The 16,989-nt window shown below is 45.0% G+C and overlaps 1 protein-coding gene across 10 annotated transcripts in view; it reads right to left on the bottom strand.

The window, feature by feature from the left end:
* Positions 1-16,989, bottom strand: part of DNAH9 (dynein axonemal heavy chain 9) — a 313,704-nt gene that overhangs the window by 275,231 nt on the left and 21,484 nt on the right. For all 10 annotated transcript variants that reach the window (XR_011523200.1, XR_011523198.1, XR_011523197.1 and 7 more), the window contains exons 7-11: positions 10,483-10,650; positions 8,698-8,814; positions 7,101-7,251; positions 4,339-4,453; positions 651-719 (exon numbers count right to left, since the gene is read on the bottom strand). Coding sequence is in view for 6 of the 10 variants with exons in the window: in XM_070561099.1 (XP_070417200.1) it covers positions 651-719; positions 4,339-4,453; positions 7,101-7,251; positions 8,698-8,814; positions 10,483-10,650 (620 nt within the window). In the remaining 4 variants the exon portion in view is untranslated. The remainder of the gene's footprint in view (positions 1-650; positions 720-4,338; positions 4,454-7,100; positions 7,252-8,697; positions 8,815-10,482; positions 10,651-16,989) is intronic.

The raw sequence follows: 16,989 nt of genomic DNA, 5'->3' as shown, positions 1-16,989 counted from the left end.
GGAAGTAGAAAGGAGAGAACTTGGGTCACCTGGCTGGTGGAGGTGCCACCAATTGATTTGTCTACACAGCGCTCAGCATAATCATCACTATAAGCATAATCACAATGTCTGCAGCCTACTGTCCTGAATCAGGAGAAAGAGCAAACGGCAGAGGGAGGAGGCAAGACAACGGGCTGTCTAGACCCCACACCCCCCAAAGGCTTACTGAAGCTTTGAAGCAGGAGCAACTATGAACCCATGCAAGCTTTCATTCTTATGCTTTCTCTGTGAAAGGATACAGGAAGTATTTTTAAAACTTGCTGTGTTTTGTGCAGCACGAACTGTTGCTTTCTGCTTAGTGAGCAGCTGCTGCAATTTGCTGTGACACTGATCTCGGAGTGCCACAAGGAGCGCCCGACATCTAGCTCTGCTGACTTCATATTCCCAGCAAAACTACACTGGAAAACTGTCTGTTTCTAGAATAGAGCTCTTTTCCCCAGAGACCCTGTGTTTGCACCCCAGAAGCACTGTACTCACAGATGTCGTGGCTATAACATAAAATACAGAGTGACATTTCATAGCCACTGAGGAATCTGCACAAACTCGGAACTGCAAAAAGCATCCTGGGGCTATGCCACCTGCAGAACAATACTGTCCCAGAAGCTGCTTACTTTTCCAGCAACGAGAGCGTATCTTCATATTTTTGTATCATTCGCCTTCCTTCGGCAGACTCCATGCAACTACCATACAAAAGAGAGAAGAAATGACATTGAATTAGGAGAAGTCAAAACAATGATCTGAGGAACAAACTGCAGGATACAAAGAAGAAGCGATTGAATAGCTTCCTGGGCTAGTTTCCAAATGCCCCTAAATGAGCCTTTCTTCTTCTTCTGAACATTCTCTGCGGGCCGCTAGAGGGCAGCTGCACTTCCTGAAATGCAGGCAGCCCCTCAGGTGACAGGGACGGCAGAATCTTTCCCCCTATAGCTACACCAACCCCCTTATCCTAGCTGAGCCCATCATGCACAGGTGAATGAAGTCCTTCAAGCACCTGAATAAAAGGGAAATCGAGACATGAAAGAAAAAGTCTAGGTGTTGTAGTTTTCTGTATTTAAGAAAAAAACTGTCAATGTTTTATATATATAACATTATATACGCATGTACATATGTATATAACAATGATTTATGTATGTATACAACAATGTTTATATATATATATACATATATATATATATACCACGCACACACATGTATATAAACACTGTTGCATACATGAAACATATATCTTTATATTTCCCCTTCTCTGACATCCGTCTAGGACGTGTGATGAGAAACTCTGCTACTCATTATTTACTGACCCGTTTACACGAGGTTCCCTCTCATCTCTGACACCCCCAAACATGTGCACATACGATGCACATACATGTACATAGACGCACACATGCATATGCACACCTGTGCTCACATACACAGACACACTCGGAGCCTTCCACCGGAATGCTGAGGACCGCAGAGGAATGTGAGCAGAGTCTGGCTCAGGCACGCTTACCCACACCCGCTCCCTGGGTTCTGACACTCCTTTGCATCACTAAACGAGAGTCCAGCCTCTGGGAAAATTGGGGAAGTATTTGTAATTTTCAGGAGCTTTCACACTAACTGTGTTGGAGGGTCTGTTTTTATTTATTCTGCTAGCAAAATGAGGCGGCTTATAGTAAAGATTCTTTAAAACCCATTTGCTCTTTAAACCAACACGGGTGTTTTTTCACAAGATCCCCTGAGCTTTCACTGTAAGCCCTCATGCCTGCAGAGAAAGCACTGGATTTTCTGGCATTTTTTCCAGTTGCTTAGTTCCCTTTTGTGGTGAATGAGCAGATGCGTCTGCGAGGCAGCAAGGAGAAGTGGAAAGGGCTTCAGACCAGGTGGGTGGCTCACGCCCAGCCCTCCCCTCACAAGCTATGGGATTTCCACACGCCTCATAACCCCAGATCTCAGTTTTGTATCTGGAAAAGAACGAGGCTAGAGGAGAGAGCAACTTCTCACACTGGGGCCTGTGGCAGTCGCCTAGAAGGTTTGAGAAGTCATAGGAACAAGCGCTGTGAAACTCCCTGTAGATTCTACTTCACTTCCTGGTGCAGAATCTAAGACATTTTTAATCCAACACATATATATTATAGAGTACAGTACAAACATGAATTCATTTTTAAGACAAATGGGAATTTTCATGGGAGTATAGTGGTGGTGTGGCATTCAGATCCCCTCTGGGTACCTGGCACTCTGACCACCCCCAACCCCATCCCCAACCTCCCCCCACCAGACCAGGAGTGCTGAATCACGGCTGCCTTCCTCCTTGGGAACAGCCTCAGCCAAAGAGAGCTGCCTTGTCCAAGGTCACATGCACCCCTGGAAAGCCCACATCCAATGGCCAGCTGATGTCAGGGCACAAAGGCAGAACAACCCTGAAGAACCATTGGATGGGCTGGATGCGCTGAGGCCTCCATCGGAACTATACCGCAGCTCAGTCTCCTGCCCAATCCCATCCCCCCATTCTCTCACAGGTGCTCTTCCCAAGAGCACCCCTATAAATCCTGCACACATATCTCAGGGGCTTCCTGTAGGGAACCGGACCTAGGACAGCTACTGCAGTCCACATTTCTAGAAGCAGCCCTGCCACCCCTCCCCTCCTGTTCACATATCTTCTCCCTCCTGCCTTGGGAGCATATTTGAGAAGACGAGGGCTCAGCTGTACTCCTGGCTAAGCTGGGGGCTGCCCAGAAAGAGCTCTGGGCTAGGAGCCCTGAGACGCAGACGCTTATTCCAGTTCTTTCCTTGGCTCTCTCTGGGACTTCAGACATGTCATCTCATTTCTATTTGCCTCAGTTTCTTCATCTGCAAAACAAAGAGCTCCCTCAGGCAGAGCAGAGGCTATGAACGGACCACCCACTGGGTGAACCTGAACTACAGGCATGTTTGTCTGGTCCGTGCAGAGTTTGAGAAAAAGTGGAACGCTTGCTAATTTTAAAGGTGAGTGTTTCATGCACAAATCCAGATTTTCAGCTTCTCTCCAACAGTCAGGAGACTGCTCACCGTGAGCCTGCTTTTCTGCTTGGCAACACTGAATGGAGTGGTGGTGGCCCCCTTCAGACCCCATCCTGGCTGTCTCGCATCATCTCCCCGGCCTCTGAAAGCCTTGTCTTGCCACCTGGGCCAGAGGGTCTCTAAAGCCCTTCCTTGCGCCAAACAACCTTTGATGCCAATGTCCAGACCCCAATTCCTTTGTTTCTGTTGTGTTTGCCCCAGCAGGTGCTTTCAATAAGATTGAGTCTTCAGAAAGAGTGGTTGGGGAAGACTGCCCTTCCCCAGGCAGCATCCGGAACAGGACATCACAAACAGCTCTTCTCTCACTTGTAGCAGCCTAGATGCTCTCGACAGCTTGGCTTCCAGCCTCAGCTGTACAGTAGGACAATGGTTTCCAAATCTGGTCACCACCAGAATCGCAGGGGGAGCTTGCTGAGGAAGCAGATTCCCAGGCCCCACCCAGCCCTGAGAGTGGGGTTCAGTAGGTGAGGGGTGGGGCCTGGGAATCTGCATTTTAACAAGGACCCAGGGTATAATAATTCACAAGGTGCTTACACCATGCTTTAGGAAACACCAGGCTCCACTGTTTCCCAGCAGCCTCGTAAAGAGACACTGTCAGGAGGTGTGTGGAAGACCTCCAAAGAGCGTGAAAATCCTGACTCACTTTCCTCCGGAAGTGAATCTCATGTAGCAAAAGGAGTCAGCCTGTTGTCCATTAAGCCTCATTTAGCACCAAATATATCAGTCTCATTACTGCTTGGCCAATAGGGATGAGGTTGCTATGGACTGAATGTTTGTGACCCATACGAACGTAAAATTCATGTGTTAAATCGTAACCCCAAATGGATGGTACTAGGAGGTGAGGTCTTTGGCAGGTGATTAGGTGATGAGGGTGGAGCGCTCATCAATGGATTAGTGCCTTATAAGAAGAGGCTCCACAGAGCTCCCTCACCCCTCTGCCATGTGAGGACACAGAGAAGACGGCCGTCTATGAACCAGGAAGTGCGCTCTCACCAGACACCAAATCTGTCGGCACCTTCTTCTTGGACTTCCCAGCCTCCAGGACCGTGAGAAATGAATTTCTGATGTTTCTAAGCCACCCAGTCTATGGTACTCTGTTATAGCAGTCCAAATGGGCTAAGACGTTGGTCAATTGCCAGAAACGGAAAGAAATGAAGATGATTTTCATGCCTCAGGTAAGCCAGTTGTATTTCTACAAGATTCAAAATCCAGAGCCAGAGCAGAAACCTAAAGGAACATGCCTTTTAGGAATAAGATACTCACGGATGTGTCATGCGTCTGAAGTTGTCGAAGGGACCCTGGATGCGCTGCCTCAGCTCCTGCGCCCAGTGGAGACCCCCGGCCACAGCTGGCATGTTCTTGTGCACCGAGGAGAAGCCTGGGGACACACACAGCCAGAATGAAGGGAGACTCTGGCCTCCCAGCCCCGCTCTGCTCAGGAACACCTCCCGCCACCTGTCCCACTTTTGCCTCATCTATTTCCACACGCTAAAGTCACCCTGTGCTCACAGAGAGATGGGCGTTCCTGGAGGTCACCGTGTTCTGCTCAGGAGTAAGGAAGAGTGGCCTCAGGGAGAACAGCAAACAGGGTCAGAGGACAGGGGTTCCCAGCCCAGCCCTCCCACTTACTGGCTTTCTGACTTCACATCGGTGACTTTCTACCTGGCTCCATGTCTGCATTACCTGAGGCTCTTTAAAAACTACTGATGCCTGGGCTCTGCCCAAGCCATTCTGATTTAACTGGTCTGGATGGGGCCCAGTCATCTGTATTATTAAACAGCTCTCGAGATGATTCCAATTGTATGGTCAGGCTTGAGAAACTGTCTTAAACAGACAACTTAATCTTCCAGGCCTCAGTGTTTTCACCCATAAAATGGGAATAATATCTTTCCTGCTTCACTTCCAGGGTTTCTGTGAGAATTCAGGAAGATTAGGAATGAGACAGGCCATGTGCATTATGAAGCACTCGATCAGAGTTAGCACAGCTTGGATATTCTTACTTTGCTTATACTTAGTTGTCAAGATTTAACAATTATGAGATTTCATTTTTTTTTTTAAATCTCAGTTTCTACCTTCTTTGGGAAAATTGTGACACCTGGCAACAATCAGCTGCCACTTCTAACTAGCAACTAGAACTGAATAGTGGTCTCTTATTTTAGTTTACCATGGACCCCACCACTCCCTAATGTCTTACGCTCAGCCCAGATCTGTTACCAGCATTTTCTGTGTGGCCTCCATGGTAGGCAAAATTCTAAGATGACACTTAATGACCCTCAACCTTGCATAATCCTCTCCTCTTTAAGTGTAGGTGGAAACTGTAAATATGATGAGATATCGCTCCCAGGATAATGTTATGTTATATGGCAAAAGGGAGATGATCCTGGGTGGGCCTGCCTTAATCAGATGAGCCTTTTAAAAGCAGAGTTTTATCTGGTTGGTGGCAGAAGGGGAAGTCAGGGCTCTGAAGCGTGAGAAGGATTCAATGTGCCGTTACTGGCTTGAAGATGGAGGCAGCTACACAGCCCTGCCACATGGCAAGAAACAGGAGGGGCTTCTAGTTGCTGAGTGTCTTCCAGCTGGCAGACAACAAGGAAATGGAGAACTCAGTCCTACGGTTACAAGGACCTGTATTCTACCAACAGAAATGAGCTTGGAAGTGGATTTTTCCCCTAGAGCCTCCAGATGCGCACCCAGCCCAGCTGACACCTTGATTTCAGCCCGGTGGTACTCTGAGAGCCAGGCACACCCAGCTGGGCTTCTGACCTACAGACCTGTCAGCTAAAAGATGGGTGTTATTTTAGCCACTAAGGTTGCAATAATTTCTTATGGAGTGAACTAATATGGCCTCTGAAGCTATCTGAGGTTTCAAACTCTGTATCTGACTGGAAGAAGTCATGAGGATGGTCCCACATAGAGCTGAGGCCAACAGATTTTCTGGCCATGACTTCCTAAGTGGAAGCAATTCTCAGTGACCTCACTATGAGACCTGTTTATAGACATAATGGTCCTGCTACTCTGTTACTTAAAAACCCTCAAAAATTTCCCAGTGCCTGAATAGTGAATTCCAGATTCCTTAGTATGTACTCAGAGCACTTCACAATCTGGCCCCGAACTCCATGGCTGACCTGATCTCCCCCTATACACCTTATTCTGCTACGGGCAGGTCGACTGGTCCACATATTCTCCTGTCTTTGCCTCTTTTCCCTGGCTGTCAGTCCTCCCACCTTTCAAGGCTCGGCTCAAGGCCACCTTCTCCACAACTCACCCTCGAATCTCCCAGCCCAATTCATCTTGTTTTGTTACCATTCTTCATAACTCAAGGCAAGCACTACTTGTACTCTGCCATGTGTTATTGTTAACTCTGTCCTTCATACCTGGCGTATTCCTTGAAGAACCACATTTTAGTACTAATTACTGTATCCCTCATGCTGGCCTGCCTCTGCATACAGTTCCACAAATGTGTCCTGCAAATAGCAAGGACTCAAAATGTGTTTATAAAGCTGAATTGAACTTGTGTTTGACTTTCAAACAGATAAGACAGGGCATCGAAGAATTGCAACAAAAACGGAGATACCACGCTTCGGCATGGTACCACCCTTTGTCAGGCTCCTGCAGCTTCCTCCCTCTAGAAGCCTGGTTGCCATGGCATTAGAAGGGATCAGAAGCTTTTCTCAGGCATGTAAAAATCTAGTGTGGAATTGAGGTGTGTTGAAGATTAATCAGCATGGCAACATCGATCAAGGGTCAACTCATACATTATGCTGAGGTCTCAATTGACCAGACACAGTCAAGACTTCACTGCTCTGGGACAGCCTGCCAATCTCAGCCCCCTGATACAGGGAATTGCACAGTTCAGCAAATTCTACAATCATCCAAGATGGCCTGGAATTTCAAGCAAGAAGGTTGTGCTTGCTTTTCTTGGGGAATGTCATAAACCCACAGTGGACATTTAACAAACACAAGAGGAATAAGTTGCACCCTTAGTAACAGAACTCCCCATCCAAACCCCTTGGCAACAAGCCTACCAAGCTCTGCCTCCTCTTGGACACGCTGACTATAGATTATCCTCACTGTATCCAGATCTTGGTTGAACATTTGGATGAGCACCAGGTATTTATCAGATGCATCTTGCGCTACCAGTGGTCTTTCAAGGAGGTTTCCTGTTACGTCTAGCAACTGTGGAGGAGGCAGAGAAAGAAGAGGAAAAAGTCACAGATTCAACCTTTCCAAGGACACATAAATCTTATTTCTTGACTTTTCTTTCATATGTCTACCAATGTAAAAGGGTGAAAAAATTGTTATTGTGCAATTGTATCAATAATTATTAATAGGTGGATATTCATAGTCTGTCTTTCTCTCCTTTGATTCTAAAGGAGAAGGATTCCTGTCTGCTGAATTACCTACCAGATCTTCTTGTGTTCTAAGAATCCAGATAAAGGGTAAAACAAAGAGAAAGCTAAACATGTCAGAAAGGTTAAGCTAATCTACAAAAAACAGACCTAAAGCAAAGAAGAGGGGTGAAGGAGGAAAAGAAAAAAAGAAGCTAAGTGCATTCCATGTTGAGGAGAATTTAGAAGGCTAAAATTCGAGAATGGGAGCAAGAAAAAAGTTTCAGAGAGAAGTAATTCTGGAACTAATTTTGGGAATTAGTTCAAATGCTTCGAGAAGGAAATCCTATAGTCTTCCTATGTGAGTTACGGAACGGCAGGTATTTATTAAAGATGATAAAGGTACATATTTTTTTTTCAATGATTCAGTGGCTAATGAAGCCTGGCAATATGGGTTACCCAGTATTCTAGAATAGCATAGATGCACTCATCCTGCATTTAAGCTTCTTCTACAATTGGCCCACCAGCCATCCAGTCTATGTTTGGACTTTTTCAGTGACTGGAAACTTAACTACTTCTCAAGAAGTGCACTCCATCTTTAACTAGCTTTGACAGAAATCTCTTTCTTCTATTGAGCCAAAATCTGCCTCCTTGTAACTTCCACTGATCAGTCCTGGTTCTAATCCTTAAGGCTTTACAGAATAAATCTCTTCATAGTTTATAGAAAAGCTATCATATTCTTCTAAGTCTTCATGTCTCAACACTCTGAATTCTCAGTTGTGTAGCCATTTATCTACTCATTATCTTAAACCTTCTCTTCCACATTCTCGTACCATCTGATCTGGGCAATATAGTGCAAAGGTACAAGTCTTCTTATTCTAGTTACTTATACTTGAGTCCTATAACCAATTACCTGGTAGCTGGTTGAATCAACCCATCAGCAATGGCTAAACAGCCATGATACTGCAGAGGCATGGTTTCAGAATGGTGACCACAGTAGACTTCTTCACTTTTAATGAGTACCCTACTGATTGGGCCCAAAGAGAGCATTTGAGAAAAAACTCTTTTGAAAAGTATTTTTCCATCGTCATGTTTTCAGAAAAGCGTTACGAATCAACCTGAGAAGCCCTGTTCTGCACACCCCCTTGCCCTAGGACACTCACAATGCCTCTCTACTAGACGAATAAGAACAATTAATATCTGCAGGACCCAAACAGTTGGAAGACTGTCCTTCCCTCCTCTGATGAGGGTGAAGGGGGAACCGAGCACAGGGGTCACTCCTACTCGTACAAACCTTAAAGGCATGCTCCAAACCAGGCGCATCATCAAAGGCTTGAATAAAGACAGTCCCCAGTCTTCGGTCAAGATCTCCTACTTTCTGGTTAAATTCAGAGACATCATTTTCAAATTCCTAAAGAGACATCACATAGACTTAAGAAAAACATGATTTTCTGAAAGCCAGTTGCCCTGTGCTCTTTACTACTAATCTTTGTACTTGAGTCGGTCATACCAAGGATTTATTTTAATTCCCCAAAATCCACCTTGGCCTGACTTAGTTTTTACCCATATACAAAGTTACCCTATTGTTGCAGCATTTTTTTCCTAGACACCCTAGGCAAAATGGTAGAGTGAGTCAACAGCAAGGTTGGCATCCTGCCACCTCCCTTTCTGTGGCCCCTCTTCCACCTCCTGAAGCCCCTTCCCTCTCACCAACTGTGCCAGTTCATGCCACCACTGAAAGCCACCTCAGCAGTGACAGGTCCAGCAATGGGGCTATTCCATCATTACCACCTATTTTCCTTCCTCCCCAAGTCAAAATCCTATTTTTTCAGTGTAACCAAACTAATCTAGCCATTAGGAAGAAAGTAAGCTAATTAAACTAACACATTATTTCTTCTAAGTACACTTTAATTGGTTAAGACAGCAGCTAACCATTGTTCCTAAGATTGCCAAATTTAGCGAACAAAAATATAGGACACCCAGTTAAATTTAAATTTCAGATAAACGATAAATTTTTTTAGTTTATGTCCCAATTTTTATGTTTTATCTGGCACTCAAAGTGTGTTCTCCTTCTTAAAATGTAGCAATTTTCAAAAAAAAATTTGTTAACTCAAGTCTTTAATTTATGGAATTATTTGTCATTATTGCTTTACACATGCACATTCTTATGAAGACACAAAGAAAAGTAGAAAAATAGCACTGTCCTGCTTCCGAAACCCAGCCACATTAACATTGTAGCGTTTCCTACACATAGGGTTTTGTTTTGTTTTGTGTTATCATACAGTAACAAACACATGGTATGTATCTTGCTTTGTAGTCCATCTTTTTTTCCTATTTTTGGTGAATGAAATTTTTAAGCAGTCATATCTCCCTGGGTTGGGCCAACTAAGATCTCCCGACATGTCTGAAGGTGTTCAGAGCAGGTTCCTGCTCTAATTTCTTTCTCCTTTCCCCTTATGTACTCTTAAAATTCCTTCCCCAGTAACTCGGCTATTCCCTTCTCAGGGAATTCCATCCCCTGTTTCTGTGCTGGGCCTTTTTCTTCTTTCTGTCTCCTGTGGGCTTGGACTCACAAGTCTCAGCTTTCCTGGGCCATAAGTGAGACATGGGCTCTTGTGTCTCAGTCTTGGAAAATGCATCTCTGGCCCTTTCCTCATTCTGAGTACTCCCCTGGGAACCAAGGTCAGATCAGAAAAACGAGGCTACTGCTTCACCTACCCCTCCCCAAGCCACCAATCAAATTCTGCCCAGGGGTGCCTAGCCTTCACACAGCCATCCTTGCTCAAAGCTTAAGGTTTGGAAGCTGCAGGGCGGCCACAGCCTCCACCATCATCCCATACCCATGTTGGTGTCTCTGAAACCCTAAGTATCATCAGTCTGGAGAAGTCAGTAGTTGGAGGGCCCTCCCTGATCTTTCACTTGATATAAAGAATAATTAGGAGTGGCGTCTCTTGATAAAACCACTGGGACCACAGAGCCAAAGGAAATTATAAGGAAAATGCAAGTAAATACCCAGACCCCACAGGCTGCAGGCATCTGAGAGAGACAGAGCTTGCAAGTCAGCCCTTCTAAGGCCTACCGTGCTTTGGGGGTCCAAGCAGTCACAGGAAGACTCCAGGAAGACTCTGTACATCTCTTGAAACTCGTGGTACATTTGCTGGGCCTGTTGACTCAGGGCATTCCCTCTGATGCCACTAAACTCAAGCTTTCCCAGCTTGTGGAAATCCAAAGTTGTCTTCAGAAGATCCTACAAAGGATAATTCACAAAAGAGTTAAAATGATGATAACAGTGGATGATGCTCAAATCAGTATGGGAATTGCTGGGAATCATATGGGGGTGGTGGTTGCTTAGGAAAATGTGAAGCTTGATTAGTTTTGTAACATTATTAGATTGGGTTGGTATAAATAACTCTTGGCTAAACTTAACAAAGCAAAGAGAAAGTTCTAATAAATAAAATTCACACACAAAAATCAAATTTATGCTTCAGTCTCTTTCTGTGTTATCTAATAAATAATAACATACAGTCATAATAACATTATTTACATGATTGGTGAGTTTATTACCCATTTTAAAAGATCAATTACAAATGGACCATGTCATCTGCTTCTAGAATGACAGCTGTCTTAGAGGATATTGAGAGGAAAGTGGACCCTCCAAGTAGCCTCGAAGACAAGCCCAGAGGGTGACACCAACATTCTCGGCAACTACTTCTGTCAAGAAAAGAAATCTGAGGGATGCCCTTGCCAAGTGTACACAACACGGTACCCCATGCGGCCAGCTGGGTGACAGTGGACAATTACTTGACATCTCTGTGCTGGGTTTGTTCATCTGTAACAGGATAACAAGAGTGAGAGTTAAGTCAGTGCAGCCTTAGGATTTAGGCCAGCGCCTGGCACACAGTAAATACGCAGTAAGTGTGTATTACTGTCACTGTTGTTGATATGGAAGTGTGCCAGCTGTGCTCAGAATTAAGTGACAGGGGGACAATGCAACCCATAGCTCCGGGAGGAGCCCCTCCTGACTCCATGGAAGCTGCTTCACCTCTGATGGGACAGGAGCCTCCAGAACACGCCTAACATGACAGATTGTATTTCTCTCTCATGAAATACCCATCTAAAATCACAAAACCTCCAAACCAAGATGTTCTTCTGTTACAACTTTCAATCTATGTGCATACTTCTTCTACAGAAGAGACGGGGGTGACAGTTACCTTTGTGTGATTTTGGCAAACATTTGATGTGGACCCCTGGGAGGGGGGTCTACCCTGAGCAAGTTTGAAGGGCAAGAAGAGGGAACACTGTATCATGACGCTGAAAACCCAGCGGGTCCTGGTTCCACTCCAGGAAATTTCCGCTGCCAGTGGCCACTGCTATGGGTTGACTCATCAGGCTAGCAGAAGGCTGCCTGATTCCTTTCTTTCACTGGAACACCGAGTCCAGCAGCAGTGACAGAGGCGCTGGGAAGTGCTGAGAAGTGGCTGACTTTCCCTGAGTTGCCAGCAGGGCACCCGTGCAGCCTTGGGCAGCCACCTAACAATCCTTTGCTCAGCTATGTTCAGGCAGGGCTGTCAGCCAGGAACTGAAGCAGGAGAGGAGAGAAGAGACAAGAACCAGCCAAGGAAAGGAAGACATACACCAAAACCAGGAGGGTCTTGCCACCGATAGGGGGAAAGGGAGTGGTCTTTATTTAAAAATACATTCAACTTTATATACTAGGAGGAAAACAGAAATGAATTTGATTTAAATGAAATTGACTTAAATAGTAATTCCAATCATTCCAACGGGGCTTAGTCATAAGCAGTGTTATAGGAGAAACATATTTGTGCTGTGGAAAGTCACCTGGGTACCCATTTTTCATAATTCCATGGATATCAATTTCAATTTCTAGGAAATATTCTCTAACCATTTTAAAGGACAGATGCATCGTGATACGTTTGGTTACATCAGAAAACCAGATGATCATTTTGTTACACTATTGTATTTCTTGGGCATACGTGAAGCATGGTCTTGGGTGGGCACTAGAAGGTGCTGCATCTCCAATCTAAATCATAGGTTTAGAGAAATATTTACTTAATCATTCTATTTTTGGAGAAACTCTGGTCACCAAAAATAATGGATATTTACATTGCTTTACTTAAACATGATGGGCCACACATTTATTTGGGGTTCAATTCAAGATCTTAGAACTTCCCTTACCTCCCTTTTTTAATAAGAGCTCTGCCCACCCCACCCTTCTCCTGTGCTCTCTGTCCCCTTACCCTGCATAAGCTTTCTTCAGAGTTCTAATCACGCTCCAGCACTATAATATAGTATGTGGCACTATATTGTATTATTGTTTCTTTTCTGTCCATCTTTCCCAGTAGGTTGTAAATGCCTCAGAGGTATTACTGTATCTTCAGTCTCTGGAAGAGTGCCAGATGCTGACAAACATTTGTTGAATGAGTGAATATATGATCTTTGACCTTTGACTTAGCTACAGTACCTCCAGGCCACAGGGTGATAGAGAATCTAGGAATCATGGACTCAGGAGCAATAGGTGAAAACAAGAAAAATTAGATGAGAAAAGAGAATTATAAGGCAACTTATAATTGAATTCTTATAATTCAACTGTGCCTTTGAATGTTTGAAGGGCCTCGGTCAAGGGCAAGGCACACCTTGCAGGGTCTTACTCTGAGGGCAGAGCTGAGGCAAACGAGTGAACGGAACAAAGAGCAGACTTGGCCTCAACTTGTAGGTTGAACTTAAGAAATTGCTTATATTTGACCATTTTGACCTACAAGAAATGGCAATTTCATGTGTTTCCACTTAATAAAAGAGAACCGTCTAATGATCAGAAATGCCCAACCACAGAATGGGCTGCTAAGAGAGGTAGTGAGCTCTCCGTCTCTGGATGAATTTAGTAGAAGTTTGACATCAGAGGTATTGTAGAAAAGATTCCTGAATCAGTTGGGAAATTGTCTTGCAACTGTAGAAACAGATTTATCATAATGACCATGACTATAACTTTGATTCTTAAAATATTTAAATGTAAGCTCTTTTCACTGTTTATTTAGAAGTCCTCACGAAACAGATACAAGGCAATTTAAACCAATAAGAGGTTTAAATGATATTTTTTAAATATCCATTTTTATTCATCACAGTAGTAAACACATTAAATTCATTAGTCTATAGAGAGGTTGAAGATATCAACTTGAGGGATACAGGCATTATGGAAAGAGCCTAGGATCAAGGGTCCAAAATTCCTGGGTTCACACCATCCTGATCTGCCATTTACTAGGCAAGTCACTTAAAGTAAGACACTTGACTTTGCTAAACCTCATTTTCCTAACCTGCAAATGGGTTTGCTAATGCCTGATTTGCAGTGAGGTTACCTACTTACAAGGGAAGTATAAATGGTAGCCACGGCAATTAATTATCATCACCCTGACATCATTTGATCAGGGTGGTGGATAAGAGATGTATGACGGCTGATATACATGGGCTCCTTTCCAGAAGGATGCCACAAAGAGCATGGGGGCCCAGGCAGCTGACAGGACCGACTGTGTCCTATTCTTATGAAAACCTGTGCAACCTTCAGTGGGGCAGTGGGAGAGTGTTCCATTTGTGCTGTGGCCCAAGAAGTGGAGAATCAAAATTGGGGATAATGGCAAGTCCCACAAACACAAGCCTGTTCTTGAAGGAGAGGTCATGCTGCCCATCTTAAAAGAAATGTCTTCAGAATTCATTACGGGAGAGCACAAAGCAGACATTCATAGATGAAAATCTCAAAAGGTCATTGGGAAAAAGACCGTTTTCTTTACCTTTCTACAGTGGCGGACCTTAAGCAGCTAATGGTCTCCTTCGTGACCGCACGCTCAGGCCGGGCTACAAGGGAAGCTGGCCCAATTAGGCCTGAATGAAAGGAGGTGGCGGAGTGGCTGGAGATGGTGGAAAGAGCAAAGAGGATGCGGTGTGTATTAGGTCAGCTTATTACCTATCTCCCTGCTAATCACCTCGCATAAAGCCTCAGCAGGAAATCATTTTGTCTCCAAGTGAATCACAGCTTCACAGCAATTTTATAATGAAAGAGAGGAGGGTTCTCTCCAAGCTGCTTACTTACTGCATTGTTCGGAGGGGAGAGGCTGCGGGCAGAGCTATAAACAAGGGGTATGCAGAATCTACAACATCATGGCACAAAAATGAACTCTGTGTGTGTGCGTATGTGTGGGTGGTGGTGTATGGGGTATGTGTATATGTGTGCGGTGTGTGTGTAGCATTGTGTGTATATGTGCAGTGTGTGTGGGTATTTGTGTGGGATGTGTGTTTGTGGGGTGTGTATGATGTGTGTGGTGTTGTGTACATGTGTGCAGTGAATGTGTGTATGTGTGTGTGTGTGGTGTGTGGGGTGTGTGTAGCGGGGTGGTGTTTGTGGTATGTATGTGGTGGTGTGTGTGTATTGTGTGTGTAGTGTGTACGTGTGGTATATGTGTATAGCGTGTGTGGTGTGCATATGTGCACTATGTGTGTGTGGTGCACATGTTTGGTATGTGCAGGATGTGTGTGGTGTGTTGGTGCATATGCGGTGTGTGCATATGTGTGGTGTGTGTGGTATGTGGAGTACGTGTGTGTGGAGTGTGTGAGTGCTGGAGAATTGAGCAGGAAGGCAGAGTGAGGGGAAAAATAAAGAGGCAGCTGAATGATTCTTTTCCCCTTTGATTTTTGACTATTCGTTCAAATTGCAAAGACTTCATACACTTTTGGGATTTCCTTAGTCAGTCATAAAGTCAAGTAAGGCCCTTTCACGGAATGGGAATTATAATTTTACCCAAACGACTTTAGATTAAAAGACCTAGAAATCATACTGTAAAAATAGAGTATGCAAAGGCAGAATATATAAGGGAAGAATAAAACCACAAAACCAGTTTGGGATCCTGAAAACGGAGGGAGGGAAGCAGGAGGGAGACGGAGGGAAATGGGCTTTTTGAACTCCCTGGGACAAATCCAACTTTGGTGGAAAGACGATGCTTGGAACCATCCGCCCCGGGGTACAAATCCCAGCTAAACCTGCCTGAGCTGCGTGGCTCTGGGCAAGTTAATTTCTGTGTCACGCTTAACTGTGCTCATTTGTTAAAGTAAGAGCGTTGATACCTAGCTGTTAGGACAACTGTTACTTCTTCATTTTTCTTTTCCTCCATTCCCTCGCAAGGGTTAACTCTCAGAGAGATCAGTGGATTATGGCTGTGAGGAGGAGGAGGGTGGAATGCTGATGATGCGCGATTACTCCACACTCTGCAGACCTGCTGGAAACTGCTCAGCAATACACCCCCTCCTGCCAAACAGCCCCGCCCCCAGCTGCATTTCAGCAGGCGCCCAGAGGGGAAGAGCAGATCTTCACAATAAAAGTTTCTTGTGCCAAAGAGCAAGAGCGAAAGAGCAAATAAAGCCACACAAATCAGAGGAAACAATCCTGAGAGAATTGTGAATATTAAAAATCAGCCCTTTGCAATATACCCTGGACGTGATCACGGAGAAGGGTAAATGCACTGATGTCATTTTATTAACTTGGCTTCATGTATTTATTAATTGCAACTACCCATGTCTCAGTGGCTGAATATTGCATTAGAACAGCAAGATGAATAAGGCTAGGCTCATGCTAATTCTTGCTGGAGAGAAGCAAATTAATCCCATTTCAAACAGGCATCCATCACAGGGATACACAGAATGTTAACTAAAGGGCTACATGAAATATGCGCAGAGACGATCGATAGTCCCGTGTCCAGCTGCGCTGCTCTGCGCTGAGGAGCGGAGAGATGGGGGAGCCAGAGCGCAAGGAGATGAGTCTGAGCAAATGTTTGGGAGATGAGAAAAAAACGAGGGGAGGAAAGACCAGGACAGAGGAAAGGAGAAGCCATGTGAAAATGGAAAATCGTGGAATTCAGGGAGAACAAACAGATAAGAAGAACAAGAGAGAGGAATAGAAAAGGGAAGGGAGCCAAGTGGAAAGGAAAGGAAGAGGGAAAGGAGGGAAGAGAGAAAAGCAGCAGAGAGAAGAAATGTGGAGTTTGGCCTAAGAGCAAAGAGGTAAATCAGAGCAAAGGACAGAAAGCTTAAGAGGAGAAGAAGCAGGAAGATGAGAGCATGGTGACATTCAAGTCATCCTCTAATTAATCTGGGGCAACTGCTTTTTGTGCATCTGTGCCCTTGATTCCGAAAGGAAAAGCAGCCTGAGAGCTGACTATTGTGAGGGTAATGACTCTGGGGAGACTGGTGGCCTTTGCCGCTTGTATTTACTGAATATACCCAGCAGACTACGGGCCCTAATGTTAGAATAGCTGTCTATATGCAAAGTCACATCATCAGCCTGTGTGCACAGGGCCTGAGGCCCCAGCCCAACAGTCATTTCTGAGCTGGGCTCTGCTTCTGCTCTGAGGCCAGGGCCGTCCACAGGGCTGGAGAGCCTGCAAGGCCGTCATGGCAGCTGTTCCCCCGTGGTCAGCCAGGCAGGGGCAGGTTGGAGCAGGAGTGTCTGTCACCTGGTTAAACAACAGTGAAGAGATTGATGTGGGACATAAGGATAGGGTGGAAGGGGAGGAGAGGAGAGGGTGCC

Source organism: Equus przewalskii, chromosome 10, assembly GCF_037783145.1.
Source record: "Equus przewalskii isolate Varuska chromosome 10, EquPr2, whole genome shotgun sequence".
NCBI classification, from domain to species: domain Eukaryota; kingdom Metazoa; phylum Chordata; class Mammalia; order Perissodactyla; family Equidae; genus Equus; species Equus przewalskii.
The sequence above is the reverse complement of the archived record's forward strand: the minus strand, read 5'-3'. Positions and strand labels throughout refer to the sequence as shown.